The sequence below is a fragment of the Manis pentadactyla genome, chromosome 2 (genome assembly GCF_030020395.1).
Source record: "Manis pentadactyla isolate mManPen7 chromosome 2, mManPen7.hap1, whole genome shotgun sequence".
Lineage (NCBI taxonomy): Eukaryota > Metazoa > Chordata > Mammalia > Pholidota > Manidae > Manis > Manis pentadactyla.
This window is the reverse complement of record NC_080020.1, coordinates 151783635-151806353: the sequence shown is the minus strand read 5'-3', so window position 1 is coordinate 151806353 and position 22719 is coordinate 151783635. Positions and strand designations below refer to the sequence as shown.

The 22719-nt window shown below is 38.2% G+C and overlaps 1 protein-coding gene across 1 annotated transcript in view; it reads right to left on the bottom strand.

The window, feature by feature from the left end:
• LONRF2 (LON peptidase N-terminal domain and ring finger 2) overlaps window positions 1–22349 on the bottom strand; it is a 34749-nt gene extending 12400 nt beyond the window's left edge. Inside the window, 8 exon segments of the mRNA XM_057496943.1 lie at window positions 3184–3389; window positions 3511–3649; window positions 5794–5916; window positions 11706–11858; window positions 21245–21352; window positions 21355–21642; window positions 21645–21830; window positions 21833–22349. Coding sequence (XP_057352926.1) covers window positions 5825–5916; window positions 11706–11858; window positions 21245–21352; window positions 21355–21642; window positions 21645–21830; window positions 21833–21878 — 873 coding nt within the window. The 5' untranslated portion in view covers window positions 21879–22349 and the 3' untranslated portion in view covers window positions 3184–3389; window positions 3511–3649; window positions 5794–5824.
• Window positions 22350–22719: the final 370 nt, after the last annotated feature.

Below are 22719 nucleotides of genomic sequence, written 5' to 3'. Positions count from 1 at the left end.
CAGGTTTCAGCAAGGTTGGGGGACTAGTGCAAAGTCACTGAGGCATAGCCGGGACCCCAGGCCTGCTAGGCTTCCACATGCTGCTGTTTCTTTGGTAGCATGTGCATGCCTGGCTCTCCATATTTCTGACACACTTATGCCTGGGTGAGTCCCAGACATACTGCCAAGCTTCCCTTTAGCTTGTGGGAAACGAGCTACATGTACTGCTGTAAGTGACTGAGACCTAGGAGCTCAACTTCTGGAAACAGCTGTGTTTGAGAACCTCAGTAACAGAATAACTAGCAGAAATAAGTTTTACTTAATTTAAAATCCTACTTCCTAGTTTTCATTATTAATGACAGAGGTATTTTATACTGTTAGTTTATGGTATCCTTTCACTGACCGGTGATACAATAAAATTCATGCTACTTAGCATTGTATCAACCAAGATTTCTGTAGATACATAGGTAATTGATAAATCATGTTTATAACAATGCAATTGAGGAAGTCTCAGCTTATGAAGTGATTGCTCCATCTAAGAAAGATCAAATTGTGAATTGGGATTTTAGTTCATTGTATTATATTCTAATTTTGGGAACACTGGCCCTCTGTGTATAGCTTGCATTAATCATTCATTCCTTCATTCATTTGTTCTTCAGCAAGGTTCCCTGAACCTCTAGGATGCATTCTAGTCATTGCAAATAGAGTGAAAGCATAACAGAAGCCATCCCTGTCCCTGAGGAGCTTATATTCTAGTGCCCACCTCCAGGCATGGCTTTATCACACAGCACTGCATACAGAAGTGAGTGAAGGGTGTTGAAAACAGTGGTCATGAAGACATGCATTTTATTCTCTGAGATCAGGGGGGCCATCTAGGCTCACTGGCCCAGACAAGCATGGGTGAAACAAGGCAGCAGGCCAGGCTACGTCGCTGTTAGCCAGCAGAGACAGCAAACACCATGGAGTAGGGCCTACAGGAGCCACGAAAGGGAACGGCCATGTAGACTCAAAAGCATCCATCGTGACACACAGCATATAGTATGATGGTTGATGTTCCTGAGAACCCTGGATAATGTAGGAAGATCCAGTATGTATACAATTTAACAAATCAAGTATGTGCATATAATGTTTTAGAAAGGTTTCAATTATAGTAGCTCATTTCAATAAGTTTTAGCAGTAAATTAAAAAGTTACAATTATTTAAAGATTCATTGGGTATGTAATATCTACTTTACAATGTTAGATTTAAAAATGAATTTCACCTAAAAAACACACTTTATCTTATTTAAAATACATTAAGTGAGTTTAATCTCTGGGAGCTAATTAAGGCAAATATCATTAGCATCATTTTGTGGATGGAAAAAAAAAATCCCTGCCTCCCTAAGAAGCTAAATAACTTATGTTGCGGAAAGTCAGTGGTACCACCAGACCAGAGCGCAATATAGTTGATTCAGATTCACTATCTGAAAAGTTAATCAGAAAGCCTTCAGCTTTTAAATGTTGTTTACTGCATTCACCATACCCAATGCATGGATGTAACAGTTCACATTTGGGTCAGACATCATTAAGAAGCTTCCCCCATAGGACCTCAATTTTACTGGTTTTGATTTCAGACAAAAGACACAACTGCTGGCACACCAAAGGGGCTTCCGGCAGTCAGAAGGGGTCAAGTCTCCACTCCTATGCAAAACTGAGCACCCTGGTATGACTCCACCATAGGGTGGGGCAAAGGGAAACGTCTGGTCCACATGCTAAGTGCACCTAATGTTAACTGAACCCTCTGTGGTTAACATACGATAAGGACTCGGTAATGTTATCTCAGCTATTTATTATTGACATGTAAGAGTTCCAATAATATCAGCTATTTTCAATATATCTCAACTACTGGGGTGGGTGGGTGAATATGTGAGGGGGATAAAGAGGCACAAAATCTCAATCATAATATAAATTAGTCACAGGCATCAAAGTACAACAGAGAGAATATAGTCAGTAATACTGTAACATCTATGTTGTAACTAGTTGGAGTGAGAATTTAATAATGTAGATAACTGCCAAATCACTGCTGTGTTCTTGAAATCAATATAATACTGTACATCAACTATATTTCAATTTTTTTAAGTTAAATTTATGTATATATCTCAGCTAAAATTCATGGCAGAAAATTTCCCTGAAATTTAGTTGCTTCTGTCTCTCAACTTCCCCTGTGTAGTCTTTGAGAATCTAGTGAGACAGGAAAAGGCCTGTCTTTGACAGAAGAAATCCTAATTTCTTCAACAAATGGGTGATAGAGGCAAAGCCAACCCATGAAATGAGCACTTTCTGAGGGATGAAAAGCGGGGCCTCATCATTTCACAAGAAATACTTACTTCGAAAAGTTTTTCTGTGCACAGTGGACAATGTGGGGCATGGTCGAGGCAGTGCTCAAGGCATTTTAGGCAAAATGTATGTCCACATGGTGTTGTGACAGGCTCAAAGAGCAACCTGGAAAAAACAGCTCAAATTTTCAGCAAAAACTGTCCACAAGAGACAAATTTTCAAGTAATCTCTTTATTTTATAATAAGAGTCCCTTAGTCAGTTCCCTTACTGTTCTCGAAATAACATATCCATTTCCATTTATCTTCCTTACCAAATTTTTAGAAATCAATTATTACTGAAGTATACATAATTTCTCTCATAATACAAAGTCCATACATTTAGGATACAAAATTCAGAAAGGCTGAATTTTTTCAAAGAGTAGCATAAATTCTATGTCATTCTACATCTTGCAAAGGGTGCACTCAAAGCCAGTTATATCTGTTGAGAACTCTGCACTTTCTGCATTAGGGTTCATGTTCCTTTGAGGTGAGGAATCTGCCTCTCAAAAAATTTAAAATGCTGTCATTAACACTTGCACATCTGGATAAAAGCACACAATAACTGTATTTCCTCTGGATAAAATGTGCTACACAATGTAACAAATCACAGTGGGCAGGAAGAATTCCTACCCAATAATTCATCTAGGCAGTAAGCACAAATAAAAGTTAAGCTTTTTACTATTAAGTCCTTGTAGGCTTAACAAATAAACTGTTCTATAATCTAGAGTTGATCTAGTTATTCATTTTATTATTAATTTTAAACTACCTCTGCAAAACTTTAAAAAAATATATTGATTAGCTGACACTGTATCACTCTGGAGTCACACAACTCCATGACAGAATAGCTCACTGACCTTTCTTGGGAATTTTTCCAGGGGCGTTCAAGTCAGGAGCATCTTCCAAATCACTTGGAAGCTGTCTCTTCACATGGGTGCTGGGTGCCATCAGAAGGATACTTTCTAACACTTCTTTGTCCTCCTCCAAGTGTAAACCCAGTATAAAATATAAAACTGAAGAACTGGCATTTCTAAACACATCACACTTCTCAGATGGATTCTGGGTGAGAAAAAAATAATTTTGAATATTAAATCACAGCAGAAGAGAAATATAAATTCATACAGTAGTGTTTCTTAGAAATCTTAAAAACATTTTTTCTTAGAACTGCCGGCACTGCTACCTTCATCCAGAGCAGGCTGGGTGTTTATATGGCCATGACACTGAGCCTTTAATCAGGAGTTAGACATTCTGCTTTGGATGGAAGGTGTCGAATTTGGATGCATATTTTCTGAAGCAGGGAAAAATACCTCACACATTACCTATAAAATTGACAAGAAGAAAATTATTTTAAAACACTTTCGAAAAATACCTAATATGCCTTAAAGATTCAGAGCAGATCATGAGGCCAAATAGGCCTAAAACATTGAAAAGAGTAATTTTCATATTCCAATTGCCAATATCTTAAAATCCACACATTTCTGAAGCTACAGTCAACACTTTAAACATTTAGTTCCTAGTCCCTTTCTATCTGCATCTTACCAATTATAAAATACGCACATTGCTATTTCTTCTGTCTGATCCTTATACCTCTGCTACAGAAAATCTCCCCTAAAAGTCTCATGGGTAAGAGAAAAGTGGAGTGTAGAGGTTTCAGGGAATGCCACATTAAAACTAAATGGGGATCATCCACAGGATTGAGATATTTCCAGAGGACTGCCCAATTTACAAAAGAACCAGAAAAGCCACCTGGTTAAGAACTTTAAAGAGAGAGAGAAGGTGAAGGACTATGATTCTGGTTCATGAGCCCTGGACCAACTTTTTTTGTGGTGGTGGTGGGAAGAGATCGCCCATCTCCTGATGGTCCTGCCAAACCTCCTGGACTCAGATGACTCCAAGGGAATCAGAGGGCAAAAGGAGCGACTGAGACCCGAATGAAGAAGGCCCCCATGTTCTCCGTGTGGCAGGTGAGTATACGAGAACCAGTGACCTCTGTAGCAATGAGGAAAAGCCCCTCGGGGACCTCAGCGTCCTCAGCACTTGCTCTGAGAAGTTTTACCAGCAGGGGGAGAGGCAGGCTCTCAGGGAGGGTAGCATGTTCTATGGGCTTCAACAGGCTGGCACTGTTTGGCACTGTCTGTGATAGAGGACCTCTCCACCCACAGAATGATGGAGGCAAAACACCATGTCTGCAAGTGCTGGACCGACAAGGAGCCAAGAGACCTGAACCCTGGTCCTGGGGCCTTTGTGCATCTGCTTAGTCTCTTCTGAGCTCAGGCTGAATCTCTCATGATACTGGTGGAAGGATCAGGTGAGAGATGTTTTAAGATTCTTGTGAAATTTGCAGGGGTGACAAAGCAGGCAGGGGTAGTTGAAAGAGCTGACTCAGGATTCAATAGTGTTTTGACAAGTTGAAACAAGGGCCAAAACCAATGAGTGACAATCTAACAGGATTATCCAAGACCAGTCAGCTGAACCAAAAAAAAAGATTTAAAATATTACTAGAAAGTTCTCATTAATAAAAAATGATCTAGGTGTTTTGGCCAACTGCAGTTCAAATAGGAGCCAACAGTGTGATGGTACTGGTCTAAAAATAAATAAACACGCCTCACAGTGTGAACACAATGTAAAAGTTCACCACTGGATGCTGACCCATGGGGTACACTAGACTGCATCCAGAGGAAACCTTACCACCCTGTTCTGTGAGAAAAGGTTGCTTGGTCCAAAGATAACTGGAGGCAAAGATAACAGCTGTTCTCAAATATCTAAGGTGGTTTAAAATGATGGAGGGAGAAGATTCATTTTCTCTTGCTTTAGAAAATAAAAATAGAATATAAAGTGGAAATTACAGGGTAAATTTACAGTAGAAGTTGGCACTAGTGTTAAAATCAGGAAATACAGATATAAAAACAAGAACGCCTAGTCACTGGAAGTGCTAACACTGTGTAACTATTGTACAGGCTTTCTTATAGGGTAGATTCCTATGTTAAGTGTGACTTGGTGACCTCTAATAAGACTGGGTTAAAGATTTGCATAAAGGAGCAGATATTTCTGCATCATGCTGGTGAAACTTTGCTGAAAATTTCAAGTCAACCTACGTAGCTAAATTGTTATATTTTGCATATATCACAGTGAAAAATTATAGGGTTGCTATACAAACATTATAATTCTTGAAATGATGGCTTTGCCTCCTGAGCCTTATACATCAACCCTGCCTCACAAATATGCCATTATTTCAGCAGAACTGAGGTATGTGCATGCTGGTTCATGAAACAGTCTGCTTTATCCACAGGTGAAAGTTATCAAATGCATGCAACTCATCATTATTACTGTGTGTTTTAAATCACACTGTCATGAATATTGAGAATTATGTTTCTTGTTTATTTTACATGCTAGATTTACTCTGCATGGACACAAAGGCTGTAAATAAGACTTAAAGGACAAAGTCATCTGAAAGAAATCACACCTTCTGTGCTTCTTTCTTTACTGAGTTACATTCAGGATTTAAAGCAAGGCAATAGAGAAATTCCTTCAACACTTCCATACTTCTTCCCAATCCAGAAAAAGCTTGCACTTTCACGTGATGTCCCTGCATTCATCAGAGAAAATACACATTAGAAAAAACAGTGTGATTATATGCTTGCATACAAACAGCCCTGAAAAAAAAAAACATTATAACTATTTGTTTTATTTTCATACTAAGTAGAATAAACAAAAAACCCCCAAGGATGGCTTTAGCTCTACTACCGTGAATGTCTCACAAATATAAACTACACTCAGAACACAGGAGTCCCCATACTTGGAATCTGAGGCCTAAGCAGTTCTAAGGGACATGCTGAGAGAGAACTGGCTGTCTAAAAACTTTAAATTCACTGGGTAATCACAGATCACCAGATTGTTCCTGTCTTCAAGGAGCACACAGTCTTGTGAGAAGACACACATGGCCAGAAATTAGTATAAAAACAAAGCATAATACACAAGGTATTTCACAACAGAAATGAACAAAATGCAGTTTGGATCGGTATTTTCCAATAGCACTTTTTTTTATGGTTGTTCAATCTTCTCAAATAATTCTAAGTATTTGTGGTTCATTCATATTCATATTTACTTTACTAGTTCGCATACTGTATTCCCATTGGAGGAGTCAGTTGTTCTGATTTTTTAACTCCTTCTCTTCTGTGTTATTAGATTTCGCCTCGTTGATCCCTGCTTCTTTGTTCATAACTAAGAAAGATGGACTGTTCCCAACAGGTTCCCTCTGACCTGGAGTCAATTAGATCTTCGTCCTCATGGACTTCATCGCTGAATGGAAGATACACTGGGTCCTGGCAGCAGGAGTGAGACCTGTTTGGGAGGTTTCATTTTCATGTGTGCCACAAGGAAGAAAGACCTTAGGCCGGGGGCCCGTATACTGGGATTTGGGGGGGCTCACTCGGGGACCTGCCACGAGAATTTCATATAAATAAAATCATTGGCTGCCATGCCTTTCCCCAGGCAGGTGGCCCACATTCTTTGGAGGGGGAGCCTATGATTTTTTTCCCACTGCTCTGTGCGCAGTGTATGACCGGCACCATCAAACAAACCTCATTCCTTACTCTTATCTTGAGAGTCTAAATCAAATCCTGCCTGGATGAGGATAGAAGCTCAGCTCCCATTTGAACTGTGACACCATTTGCTCCTTCATGCATTCCTCCACATTTCAAAAAACCTATTGAAATTTTGAATCCATTAATATTCCCTATTCTCTTCAGTTATGGACTTAATCTTTTTTATACTTTCTTACTGTCACATTTTTTGAGATATAATTTATATGCAATAAAATCACCCATTTAAAATGTACAATGTGATTAGTTTTGAAAGATGTACATAGTTGTCCCTAGATTCATCAAAGGCAAGATACACATTTTTAAAAAACTGATTACGTACTTGCATACAAACCGCCCTCTAAGGAACATTAAAACTATTTGTTTTATTCTCATACATACTAAGTAGTATCAACAAAAACCCACTGAGGATGGCTCTAGCTCTACTACCTTGGAAACTGAGCAATCTACACAGGTTTTTTTTCCTTTTTTTCTTTTGCTACAGAAACTATCGTAGCAAATCTACAACCACAACCTTGATACAGCACATTTCCATCACCCCAAAAGTTTTCTCATGCCCTTTGAAGTCAATCCCCTCCTCTGTCTAAGTCCAGGAACCACTGATCTCTCACCAGTTTTGAGAATTTCATATAAATAAAATCATAGGTGCATAGGCCATAAGTCCTTTACTTAATGTGACACTTCTGAGATTCACCCAGGTTGTTGAATACACTTTATTCTTTTCTATCACTAAATAATGTTCCATTGTATGATTAGTTACACTGCTTATCTATTTACATGTTTTATTGATTTTTAAAAAGGAGTTTTATTAGTTTTATAGCACTTCATTCAGGCAAATTAATCACATGATGGACAAGAAAATTTTAAGTTACTTGACATATGCTGACCTCTAACCTTGGCAGTTACAAAGGGTCATGTGCATGGCACAGTTCACCCTGTTTATCTCCTGAAATGTCTCAGGATTGAAATGCTCTGGGGCTTAAAGCAAAGGAAAAATACTGTCACAGAGCCCAAAACTAAGACTTTAACCTCCTCCAGCTGTTAGCTGAATTCTTTTAAAATCCAAATTTACTGAGAAATCATTGACAAATACAACTGTATATAAAGTATAAAGTGTCCAACATGATGTTTGATATATATAGACATTGTGAAATGATTACCATGATCAAGATAATTAACACATCCGGCACCTCACACAGTTAACATTTTTTGTGTGTGGTGAGAATGCTTAAGATCTACCCTTAGCAAATTTCAAGTAGGCAATACTGTATTAACTATAGTCACCATACTGCACATTAGCTGCTCAGAACTGAACTCTTCCTACAACTGAAAGCTTGTACCCTTTGACTTACATCTCCCCATTTCCCCTTCCCCTCTTCCCCCTGACAACCACCATTTTGTTCTGTTTCTATGAAATCAGCTTTTCTTTTTATTTAATTCTACATATAGTGATGCCATACAGTATTTGTCTTTTCTGTCTGGCTTATTTCACTTAGCACAGTTCCTTCCAAGTTCACCCATGTTGTGGTAAATGATATGATTTCCTTCTAAGGATGAATAATATTCCAATGTGTATGTGTGTGTATCATATTTTCTTTATCCAGTCATCCATCCGTGGACACTTAGGTTTTATTCCCGGGGTTGGCTAGTATGAATAATGCTGCAGTGAACACGTGAACACGGAAGTGCAGATATCAGTTCAAGATACAGATTTCATTTCCTTTAAATACATACCCAAAAGTGGGATTACTGGATCTTATGGTAGTTATATTTTTTAATTTTTTGAGGAACCTACATACTGTTTTCCATAACTGTACCAATTTACATTCTCACCAATACAGTACAAGGGTCTCCTTTTCTCCTTATCTTAACCAACATTGATTATCTCTTGGCTTTTCAATAGTAGTCATTCTAAAAGTATAAAGTGGTATCTCATTGTGGTTTTGATTTGCATTTCCCTGATATTTAGTGATGTCGAGCACCTTTTCATGTACCTATTGTTCATTTATATGTCTTCTTTGAAAAAATGTCTATTTGGGTTCTTTGTCCATCCTGTAATCACGTTATTTCATTTTTGCTATTGAGCCTTTGTAAGTTCTTTATATATTTAGGATATTAGCCCATTATCATATTTTATCCCATTCCATAGTTTGCCTTTTCAATTCATTGTGTCCTTTGCCATACAGAAACTTTTAGTTTGATATAGTCCTACTTGTTTAACTTTTGTTGCCTATGCTTTTGGCATCTTATTCAAAAATTATTGCCAAGACCAATGCTAAGTAGTCTTTCACTATGTTTTCTTCTAGGAGTTTTTATAGTTTTAGTTTTTACATTTAAGTCTTTAAACTATGTCAACTAAATTTTTATGAGTGGTGTAAGATAGGGGTCAAGTTTCATTGTTTTGCATGTGGTATCCATTTATTGAAGAGACTGGCCTTTCCACATGGTATGTTCTTGGCACCCTTGCCAAAGATTACTTAACCATATATGCATAGGTGTGTTTCTGGACTATCGATCCTTTTACAGGGGTCTATAAGGATGTTTTTATACCAGTACCATGTTGTTTTGATTACTACAGCTTTGTAATATAGTTTGAAATCAGACCATGTGATGCTTCCAGCTTTGTTCTTCTTTCTCAAGATTATTTAATTATAAGGGATCTTCTGTGTTTCAATATGAATTTTAGGATAATTTTCTTCTATTTCTGTGAAGAATGCCATTGGAATTTTGATAGGGATAACACAGAATCTGTAGACTGCTTTGGGTAGTTTTAACAATATCAATTCTTCCAATCCAAGGACATCTTTCCATTTATTTATGTCTTCAATTTCTTTCATCTATGTCTTACAGTTTTCAGTGTACAGGTCTTTCACCTCCTTGGTTAAATTTATTCCAAAGTAGTGATTTAGATGCTATTATAAAGGGTGCTACATTCTTAGTTTCTATTTTGGATAGTTTATTGTTAGTGAATTGAAATGCAATGGTTTCTTTATGATGATTTTGTACCTTGAACTTTACTGAATTCATTGGTTGATTCTAACAATTTTTTTGGTGGAGTCATTGGGCTTTTCTATATGTAAAACCATGTCACCTGCAAACAGATAATTTTACTTCTTCCTTTCCAATTGGATGCATCTTATTTCTTTTTCTTGCCTACCTGCTGTGACTACGACTTTCAGTATAATGTTGAACAGAAGTGGTGAGAGTGACCATCCTCATCTTGTTCTTGATCTCAGAGGAAAGGCTTTTAGCTTTTCAATGTTGAGTATGATGCCAGTTATGGGTTTGTTACATATGGTCTTTCTCACGCTGAAGTACATTGCTCCTATACCTAATTTGTTGAGAGTTTTTTTATCATGAAAGTATGTTGATTTTGTCAAATGCTTTTTCTGCATCTACTGAGGTGATCATATGATTTTATCCTTCATTCTGTTAATGTGGTTATTATACTGATTGATTTGCAGATGTGGAACCATCCCTGCATCCCAGGGATAAATCCTACTTGATCATGATATATTATCCTTTTAATGTGTTTCTGAATTTGATCTGTTACTATTTTGTTCAGTATTCTTTAATATGTTCATAAGAAATATTGGTCTGTTGTTTTCATTTGCTGCCCCTCTTACAGTTACAATTAGGCATGTAATTTTATAATAATTAAATCTGTGTGTCTTTTGTCAGAGACACACTGCCAAGACTTTAGCTCAAAGATCAATACTGTGAAAAAGAATCTAACTTCAGCGGGCAATGCTGGTCTACTGTGAGTCAGAAATGCTAGACTTCTAATTCACAACAATTAAGGCTCAATTATTATAACATAAATTACCTCAGAATAACAACAGAACAAGGGATAGGTGAAAAGGTATCAGAAAGAGGAGTAGAAAATGTTTTTAATGAGGTAAATATGCAACAAAATAGATGTCTGCAGTTGGTCCAACAAACATTTGCTTCCCATCCTTAGGTTTATCCTCAAATCCAACTTAACACTCAATCTAATCTGAAAACATTTTGTTGTAAAGGATGGATAGTTGGATGGGAGGGAGGGAGGGAAGGGGAAAGGAAGGGTAGGTTACATCCACCTTCTTGATTAATCTGCGTTAATGTATCTTCAATGTTTCTAAAACAAAGATGATAAAAAGTAATAAAGCAAGGGAAAAACTAATCTTAATTACTAGCTAATTGAACATGCTATGTGTTAATTTCATCACAAGTTCTTTAAGACTTTAAAAACTCTTACAGGGGTTTAAATTTCAAAAATCTATGCAAAAAAAAAGCTACAACTTCTATACTTTGGGTTCTTAATTTTCTTCAGGGACAACTTAAGGTATCATTATTAGGTTAACATTATGACACTCATTTTGTGTCAACAGAAGAAATATTAGACCTTTCCAACACAGAGACTAAAATTATTTCAAAATATGTATAAAACATGCACCCTTTATTAACACCATTTATATGTTCCATACATACTAGGGCTCAACTGTTAGTCATGATTACTAGGTGATCTTCCTATTTAAACTGTAATTTTAAACATTCCTCTTTACTCACAAATTTATACAATTCTATCATTCTGCTTATATATGTAGTACATAGAGCATATTATTGGCCTAAATAACTACTAAGAGTAATCTAAATTAGTACTTGTCTCAATCCAGTTGGATTTTAAATTGAGGTGGTTTATTATGAAGTGGATTGCTACATTTAGACTACCATAATTTGAGATAAATGTACACTGTTTTCTTACTTTATTCTTAAGAAAATCCCATACACTTACATTTATTATCTCCAAAGCCAATCAATACAAATACTTTAGCCAAGAGAAGTTCATTCTGACAAACTGCATTGGTGTCATGTAGCACCTGCTCATAGTTCTTCATGGTTAAATATAATTCTGCTCGTAGTAGTAATATTGAATTACCACCAGGAGCTGAAAGACATGAGGAACAGAAATAAAAATGACTGCATTTAAAAACAAATCATTGTTAAGTCATTAAAAATATTAAATTAGAAAATAAACATAGAGGCAAAATAAAAAATACTTCCTCCTCTAATCATATATAGTATTTAGTAGCTTGGTAAGTATATTCTACATAGCTTCCCTCAGCAAAACAGCAGGAGGATTAACAAGACTTCAGAAGGCACCAAGAAAATAGACTGCTTAGTACACATTAGCTACAACATAATCAATCTCCAATAATAAACTGAGTAAATACTGAGTCATCTTAATGCTATGACTAGGTATTAAAAAAGATTTAAAATAACTTTCTTGAAAGTACACAAGGAAACTCATGCTTAAGAAACTAACAGAAAAGTAACACGTATTTCTATACAACTTCATGGATGCAGGCTGATCACCATAATCGCACCTATATGTTCTCTTAAGTGGGGAAAACAAGGAAAAAACCTTCCTAGGATCCTCAAGCAGAAGAGATCTTGAGAATTGCTCATATGCTCATATGACGTAAGCCCTGCTACACAGAAGCCCAGAGTGACTCTGTTGATTGACATGAAGTACACGAATTTGTGGTTGGGTACTGGAAAAGGGACAAAGCCAGAGCCCATGAAAGGAGAAGTAGAAACATCACAGCCACTTATCATACTGCCAGACCTAGTTCACTCTACCTATCCTCATTGTAGGATCTTTGTAATGGAGCTACAGTGTGCATTTTAATTGATTAATACATATTCTGAAGATCTAAAATGTGTTCTCATCTCTCTACCTAATACCCATTTTCAGTTTGCTCTAAATCCTTGATCTTGACTCTCTCAAACTACTTGGTACTTTCCAAATGCTACTATGTTGTCTCCTCTTAGCTTATGTAGGTAATTGAGCAAGTGTGCATAAAAGAACTCATGCAAAAAGATACTATTACATCAATACATTATGAGCAGGTGCTACTTCTAAACATGTTATTGCTACATATGTGGAATATAGAGAAGGTATGACCTGGAGAAAAGTAGGAAAAGAGGAAAGGAACAGCAGGAGTAGAGAGTCACATAATAGAATTGGAATCTCAAAAATCAGTGACTGGCTAGAGCAGAGATTGGGACTTTATTCTGTAAAAAGCCAAATAGGAAATATTTTAGGCTTTGCAGATCAAGAAGAAAACTCAAGAATATTGTGCAAGTACTTATATAATAATAAGAGGGAAAACAAATGTTCACAAAATTTGTATTGATGAAATTAAAAATACAAGAATAATTTAGCTTTTTTTTTGTAATACAGGTGTACCAATAGAATGGAATTCTTTTCCTTAAAGTTCAAAGTTAATGTTCTCTATCATCAAAATCAATTGAGTATGTTCATCTGTTGATTATGATCTGTAATGAGATTTTTCATATTTTACCTTTGAGAATGAACATAGGGACTATGAAATATGTCAGTCCACAAGCATGTGATTTTAAATTGAGCATTTCATTGCTTGGAAGTCATTTATAGAATTCTATTAGGTTTTTCTCTTGTCTCTTTAGCATATTATTATTTACTAAATATATTAGCAAATTAATCATTTCCAACTGAAGATAAGGGGAAAGGGCCCCAATTGCACAGTTTAAATGCATTTTGAAATATAGAAATCCCCTTTGGGGATTTTGGATCTCTTGGGGGAAAAATGCTGCTGGAACTATAGTTTGAGCTTGGGAAATACACCTGCTGCAAATTTGTGTGAGAATGGAGATCTCCTACCTTGCTCCCACTTGATTCTCTTGAATCTTCTAAACAATCATATTATATGCACACAATTAGCCTTGACCCTTGTATTCTAATATTTATATCTTGTGTCTCCTTTTACTCTCAGATTGCATTAATAATGGTAATAGTGGACATTTTTCTTTTCTTTTTGAATTTAAAAAGAACACATCTAATGTTTTAACATGAATTATGCCCACTATAAATTTCTGAGAGAGAATATTTATCAAATTAGTAAGTCCCTCCTCTTCCTAATTTTCTATGAGGACATCAGAACAAGTGGATGCTGAATTTTATGCAATGTTCTTTCAGTATCTAAGAGGTTATATGTAGTATATTTCCTTCAATCTGTTATTATAGTGAAGTACATTGTAAAATTTGTCTAATACTGAATTATCCTGATCTTCCTGGGATAAGCTCTTCTTCACCTCACCTCATATATTTCTGGATTCACAACAGCAACCTTCACCTGACTGTAGTATTAAAATATATTAACCTTATAAAGTGAAATGGGAATTTTCAATATTTGTCTATGATCTGAGATAAGATGAGAGCTAATCTTCCTTGAAAGATTGGTAGAATTTGCCTGACCTTGGTGGTTTTTTTCAGAAGAAAATTCCTGAGTTGCATTTCAACTTTTTATGTTTATCAGTCATGTAAGGCTTTTATTTCTTGGATCAATTTTGATCATTTACAGTTTCCTTCAAATTGTCCTTTTATATAGACTTTAAAATCTGGTATATTCTTTTATAACTGCAGTTATGCTGCATCTTCGTTCCTGATGCTATTTGTTCTTTGCTTTTTTCTTCATCACATTTTGCTAAACAGTTGTCTCTTTCACTGGTCTTTATAATGAACCAGTTTCTGACTTCTCAACCAACCTGATTGTTTACAATTCACTATCATTTTCTTCATTGTTCCTTTGCTTACAGTGTTAGCTTAACTGATCTTGACAAAGTTTCCAGAGTTAAAAACATACTTCCCTTACATTTACTTTTAATCATTATTTTCTAATGAATGCCTTTAAGCCTCTACTCACATTCTAAAGGTGATTTTATCAAAGCCCCAAAACAATAAAATTCACTTCTCATCCAGACAGTGAATGAATAAAACAGTTTTCTTGGTTGACTTCCACCATTTGGCAATCCATTTATAAAGCCAGCACTTCGTAATTTAATATTTTAAGACATTTCAAATAAGTCTCTATACATTTTCTTAGCATTAAGCCTTAAGCTTAATAAAACTAAGAAAATTTATTGAGGAATCACTTAAAAATAAATAGAAGAGGAAAAGAAACTTAAAATTTTTGTAAGAAAAAATGCACCCATGCACCTGCCAAAGAACTGATACAAGATTTCCAATGGCCTACCTATTACCCCTGCAAGGGGAAAGAGTCAGAGTGCAGACTGTTAATCAGGCTTTGTGAGGAAGAGAAGAGATGAGCCACTCTCTCCATTTGTTTAGGGTTGATCATAGGCTGTTCTCCAAATGCAACCTAGAGTCACTGTTGAGCTGGGAGCTAGGGCTCCTGCTGGAAAATCTGTCCAGTGAGAGGGCAGGGGTGAGAATGAAGAACTGCAACCAGTTATTTAAAAAGAGGTGAATGAAGAGACATAGGAAGCAACTGTGTGTGCCCAGGGAGAAGAATGCATGGTAATATCTCTCATAGGTTCAAAGTGACGTAGGACTTACAAAGTTTAATTAAATCTAATTTGTCTTCTTTTCTTTTATGGTTATTCTTTTTGTGTCTTACTTAATAAATCATTGCCTACCTCAAGTTCATGAAAATTTTCTACAATCCCTTTTAGATATCTGATTATAATTTCAATGTATGATAGGCATCCGGGTTCATTTTGTTCCATGTGGTTAAGCAACTGACTTAGACTACTTACAGGATTTTTCCCCATTGAATCTTTTCACAGCTTTGTGGTAAATCAAGGAACTGTAAGTGTAAGAGTCAGTTTCTGTGTGTCTATCTCTGGGCCAATGTAACCTTGTCCTAATTACTGCAGCATGATAGTAAAAATTGATATCTTGTAAATTCCCTAGCTTTGTTATTTTTCTTCAATATTACTGTCTTGGCCATTCACCAATTTCCACCAAAACCACTGCACGGGATTTTAACTGAGACTGCATTGCATCTAGAGCTCAATTGGCAGCGAACTGAAGTCTTATCAATATTGAGTTTTGCAATCCACAAAAATATCTTTCCGTGTATTTAAGTCTGTTTTACTCCCAGAAATGTTTTGTATTTTCAGTGCAGAGGTCTTGATCATCTTTCAGGTATTTCAGAATTTATTCCAGAGATTTTTTTTTTTGTTATATGAAGGGGTTGTTTTAAACTTTTGTTTTCTATTTGTTTTTTGCTACATATATGGTAATCATTGATCTTTTTATAGTGACTTTATATTCAACAATCTTGATAATTCCTTTATAATTTCTAATAGTTCAAATATTCCTGTGGAGTTTCTATGTACTGCAACATGTCATCTACAAACAACAACAGGCTTCTTGTATTTTTCCAATCTTCTTTTTTCTTTTCTCCTCACTGCATTAGCTAGGATCTTCAGTACAATGTTGAATGGCAGTGATAACAGAGAACACCCTTGTTACCTTTTGCTTCAGCAGGAAAACATTCAATATTTCATCTTCAGTCATGATGGTTGGAATAGATTTTTGTAGATACTTGTTAATGTATTGAGAAAGTTTCCTTTTTGTCCTAGTTTTCTCAGAGATTTTAACACAGGTCATATGACTTTCTCCTTTATTCTGTAGATACAGTGAATTACATTGGTTGACTTACAGTGATTAAACACAGTAACATTCGACTTAATCACAATGTTCTGTTCTTTAAGTGTCTCACCGGACTCAGTTTACTAATATTTTTGTTTTAGGATTTCTGCATCTATGTTCATAAGAAATATTGGACTGTATTTTTCCTTTATTGTCATTTTTTTTCTCTTACCTTTATTTCCTTATTTCTACTTCCTCTGGACTCAATTTGCTTATAGTCCTCTAGAATCTTGAAACAGAAGCCTGAAGATCACCAATTCCCAACTGTTCTTTTGTGGCACAGACATGTGAAGCAATACATTTCCCTCTAAACACTGTTGCAGTGGCATCTCAGTTTTGATATTTGTATTTTCATTATAATTCAGCTAAAATATTTTCTAATTTCATTGTGAATTCTTACTTGACCTATACATTATACAAAAATGTATTGCCTAATTTCAAAGTATTTGAAAATATTCTAGTTATTTGCTACTAAATGTTAGTTCAAGTCCACAGTGTTTAAAGAACATATATGGTCTGATTTCAGTCTTAATATTTGTTGCTACTTGTTTAATGGCCTAACCCAAGGGTTGGCAAATATAACCAGAGGCCAAGTCTAGCCGCTTGTCATCATGTGATCCTGATAGATGGCATATTCCATCATTGTATGTAGTGCCATACGTTAATTAAATCAAAGTGCTGAAGTATGTTGTCTCAATCTATACCCTTATTTTTCTATCCTTATTTTATTAGCTACTAAGACTTTTACTCAAACTCTCCAAATATCTCTCCTTTGAGTTTTGTCACCTTTTGCTCTGTGTGCATGTGTATACACCAGATTTTAGAGTCATACATCCTTAGGAATGTTACATGTTTTCTGTTGAATTGACCTTTTTGTCACAATATCCCCATCTCTCATGATGCCCCATGCCCTAAAGACTACCTCATCCCATAGCAATGTTGCCATATCAGATTTCTTTTGGATAGTCTTTGTAGAGCATCTTTTCCCACCCTATTAATTTCCACCTTTTTGTATCCTTCTATCTAAGGTTTATCTCATGTGTATCTCATGTAACTGTTTTGTTTAATCTAGTCTGCCAATATTTTAATTTTAAGTAGAGTACTTAAATGTATATGTCCACTGAATGCAAGGTAAGTCCCATTTTTAAATTTCTTTTCTAATCATTTCATTTATTCACTGTCGTTTTATTCTTCCTTTTTACTTTCTTTTGGATTAATCAAGTATTTCTTCATTATTCCACCATTGCTTTATAATTTTAGCTTCTTTCATTATCCTTTCAGTGGCTACCCAAGAGATTGAAATGTGCAAAGTTGATTTATCAGTAACTTTAAATTAGTACTTTTACCACATCCAAAAAGATACACAGACCATAAAACCATTTACTTTACTAACTCATCCTGACTTTGTGCTATTGCCATGTTTTACTTTTACATATGTTATAAATACAACAAAACATTATTGTTATGGTTTGAAACAATCAACATTATCTTATATTTATTCATATATTTACCCTTTTTAGGGGTCTTCATTCCTTCCTTTAGTGGTATGCTTCCATCTCGACATTTTCCTCTAGCCTAAAGAATTCCCCTGTATTTCATGTAGTACAATTCTGATGGCAATAAAAGTCCTTTGCCTTTATTTATTTATTTGGATAAAAAATAGATTTTTATCTTCAGTTCTTAAAGATATTTGCAATTGGGTAAAGAATTCCAGGTAAGCTCTTCCCACCCACCGCCTTTCAGCACTTTAAAAATGTTATTCCATTATCTTCTAGTTTTAATAATTTTTTTTGAAAAATCAGCTTTCAGTCTTATTACAGCTTCTCTGAAGGAAAATACCCTGTGTTCTCTAACTGCTTTTATATTTCTCTTTATTTTCAGTAACTCGACTACAACATACTTCGGTATGTTTTGTTTATCCTGTGAGTGTTTGTGTTTATCCTTTTGGGCTTACTGAACTGCTTATAAAGTTTCCTGTCAAATTTGGAAAATTCTCAACCATTTTTCTTCAAATATTTCTCTTGCCTTTTCTCCCTCTTCCCTCTTCTGAGATTCAAATTTCACAGATTTTAGAACTTTTGTCTCTACCCCATATATCTGTGTCTAGTCTGTTTTAATCCATCTAATTAATTCTCAACTTCAGATGTTGTATTTTGCAGTTCTAAAATACCCATTTGGTTCTTTTTTATAGATAGCTGTCTATTGAATTATTTATCTTTCATACACATATTTCTGTTTTCTTTAACATACTATTAGTTATTTTGAATCCTACTCACAACTTACAGACCAAAATTAGTCACATGCCTCCACTCAACCATAATGAGTCCAGGAATGCAATCCTACCTTGTTTGGGGAAGGTATAAGATAGAAATATTTGGGGAATAGCATTAATGATTACCACACTTGGCTAAGGTCACATAATAAGTACATATCAGGGCTTGGATCTAAACACAAGTATTTCTGAAGCCAAAAAAAAAAACAACAACAAAACCCTGTAACCTTTTTTACTCTATCAAGTCCTTTTTGGGGGCTGATTTAGTATGAAACATAAAATATTCCATAAATTTTAAACTAGAGAAACTTGCCTGTCTTTTCTAATCTTTGAATGGAAAATGAATACTGAGCATACTGAATGTAAGTTCTCAAGATGAGCTGGCTGCAAGAATTTGTTTACAACTTTTAAACAGAGGTCTAATATATACACAGAAAAGCCACAGATTATAAGTTTATAGTTCAATGAACTATCACAAAGTGAACATACCTATGAAGCCATCTTCTAGGTCAATAAACATAACATCACTACTGCCACTCAGGTCCTCCTCCTACTACATTCTCTGTTTTCTCCCCCAAAGGTAACCACTGCCCTTACTTCTAACATGCCGTAGTAATCATACAGTAAAACTGCTTTTGAGTCTGGCTTCTTTCACTTAACATTATGTCTGTAATTCATCCACAATATAGTGTGCAACCAGGTGGTTTATTTTCTGTCTGTATTCCAAAAGGCATCATAACATACTTACCCATTAATTCAGCTATTATTGGGCATTTGGGTTCTTTCCACTTTGGGTCTATCTCTAATAATGATAAAAACTCTTGTAAATTCTTACATATGCTTTCAGTGCACATATGCACGTGCCTCATTGCAACTGCTTGGCCAAAGGTCATATATAACATTTTCAGATACTACCAAATAATCTTCCAGGGGTAAAATTTGCAGACCCATCAGCAGCATATGGTAGTTCTCATGTTATACATCTCCAACAGCTGATGCTGTGATCTTTTACATTTCCAGCAAAGTTTTGAAAAGTTCCATACTTGTACTATCTGACACAATAGCCACTAGCCACATGTGGCCACAGGGCACTTGAGAAGGGGCTAGAACAACAAGGAACTAAGTTATTCATCTTATGTAGTTTTTATTATTTGAAACCAAAGTTTAAAAATCTGAGACTCTGTTCAGTTAGTGGAAAACCTAATTTGAAACAACTTCACAAAGTGAATATTTTTTCAACTCTACATTTCATGAAATCTAAGTGTAGAAGTGTTTCTGATGAAAATTCAGTGTCCAAATTGAGGTAGACAGTAAATGTAAAATACACAATGGATTTCAAAGATAGTTTTTTTTTTAAGGCAGTAAAATCTCAGTCTAATTTTTTTAAATGAAGGTATGCTGAAATAATAACACCTTGAATGTATAAGGTTAAAAATCATTAAGATAAATTTCACCTGCTTCCTTCCAGTCACTTATATTTGGCTACCAGAGAATTTCAAATTACATGGGTGGCTTACACAATATTTCTGCTGGACAAGGAGGCTCCACACCACATTGTCATAAACAAAATAGGCAACTCAAAAACACACAGCCTGTTAAAGTGTGGATATGTTGGTTGCAAAAATAGTACAGAGTACCTGTTATATAAAGCAATTTAACTGCTTACTCCAGCAGAGAATCTCCCAACTTAGATACAGGTATGCCTTCTTAAAGAGAAAACCTTACCCCTAAATTTAAAATAAAATGCATTTTGACTATAGCACACAAGAAGACTCTTAGTAACCAAAGATTAAGCCAAGTCGTCTCTACTAGTGATTTAAATCATCTATACACCGTTACAAAGCCAATGAATTCAGAAAACAAATCACCCTCCACATACACACACACACACACACACACACACACACACTTCTCCCCTCAAAACAACTGTCAATAAAGCACACTCTTTGGGAGCCGAAATCACTGGCTGAAAGTTTGGTCTTCCTTTAAATTATGTATTCTTAACAGGTGGTGGAGGTTGGGGAGGACGCAAGGAGGGAGTTCCTTATAGACTTCCATTTACAAAAAATTAAAAGGTCACAGGCACTGGTTAGCATAACTAATAAGCTAATTACACCGTAGCTTTTTTTTTTTTTTTTTTTGAGAGGAAACAGAGCCTGGCAGTATGAAGTAATAAAAGCAGTGGAAGGGAATCCTTCTTGGAATCCTTAGCTGAAACCCCAAAGCAAATCCTGCCATGTCCCAAGGCCTCCGTTGTGCGCCTCTAGGGTGTTAGTTGTTGGCATTTTCCTGCAGGACAGGCAAACACACTGTCATCCTCCCACTCCCGAACAGCAGAGATGGGGTGGAAAGGCCATCTTGGCCTTGGAGGGCTGTGGGGGTTCCCGGAAAAAAAAACACGCAGGGGGTGCAACTTACCTTGACACCACCCGCTCTGGCTGCATCTTCACCTTTCCGCCTTCGCAAAGCAAAACAACCCCCAAGCCTGAACAAAGCCTCTACTCCCACCCCTGCGCTCGCCCGGCGTGCGGGACGGCGGCAGCTCCCACGGCCGACTTACCCAGGTCCAGGGCTTGGCCGCACCTGAGCAGCGCGGCCTCGGGCTGCAGCTGACGCTGCAAACTCCGCGCCTGGCCCGCCAGCCTGCGCACCCGGCCCTCGGCCGGCAGCACTTCTCCAGCAGGCCGCTCAGCACCACGTTGACTCGCCGGGCCAGCGGCCGCGCGAGCCCCAAGTCCACGCAGCGCCTGCGCACCGTGAGCCCGCACGACAGGGTCACCGACTTGTGGAGCAGCCGCTGGCAGCGCGGGCAGCCAAGCAGGTGACGCGGCGCCGCGGCCGCCGAGGCCGACTGGCCCTCGCCCGGCTTCGCAGGCTGCAGCCGCCCCTCGCGCTGGCCCAGGGCGCGCGCCAAGCCGCCCGCCAGCTCCCCCAGCTCCTCAGGCCGCAGCGCCCCGAGCCGCGTAAAGCGCCCAGGGCCTCGTGGAGGCGGCCCGCGCGAGCCAGCGCGTCCCCCAGCCGCAGGCACAGGCCGCGGTCGGGCTGCGCCAGCCCGGCCAACAACAGCTCGGCTGCCATCTCGTAGTCGCCCGCGCGGAAGGCCTCTTCGCCCTTCAGCCGCCGGGCGGACGGCTCCCCCAGCCGCCGCCGGGACACGGGGGCGGGGACGGCGGCGGAACCGGCTCGGGGCTCATCCCCGCGCGGCTGCGGGGACTCGGGCCAGGAGGGAAGAAGCGGAGGGGCGAGGATGCTCCGCCGCCCACAGGCGGGCGGCGGGAGCGCGGCCGTCGTCTCCGCCGAGAGCCCGGCGCGCCTTGGGGCGGCCGCGACCACGGCCAGAGGCGCGGGTGCGAGGCTGGGGCAGCGTCCCCCTCGGGGCGTGGGCAGGGCGGCCACCTCACCCGGGCGGGGCGGACGGTGAGCGCAGCGCCCTCCTCTCTCCGCTTGCTTCTGTCACCCAGGTCGCCCTTGGGAACGTGGCGGTCCCCGCCCCGAGTCGGCGTCTCGGGGAAACCCTCTCCCGCCCGCTGGCGGGCGGCCGGCGAGAGTGTGCGCGAGCGCTCGTCTACCCCAGCAGCGCCCCCCGCTCGTCCTCCGGCCGCCGCCCCGCCGAGCCCCCACGGACCCACCTGGAACAGGAGCCCGCGGCCTGGGCGCCCAGCAGCCCCGCCCCGCGCCCCAGCCTCTGCGCGGCCACCCGGCCGCCAGGACAGCCTGGGGCTGTGGTTAGAGAACCCGAGGACACTTGCCAAGCTTGCCACGCATCGCAAGCTTTGATTTAGGAAATGGTCTTAAATGACTGGGAAGCCGAAGTGGGTACTGAACGGCTCTCATCAGCAAGCTTCTCTTAATGGAACGCTAAGTTTGAGGCATTTTAGAACTCTTAATTTAGAACAATAATCTTAATAGAGAACGCAAATACCAAACTAGGTGCTGGGGGAAGGAAGGATTTGAGAAATGGACAATTGTATTGTACCCTTGATTAGGAAGCAGAAATCAAGTATTTAAAAATGAAGGACTTGAAAGCTACACTGG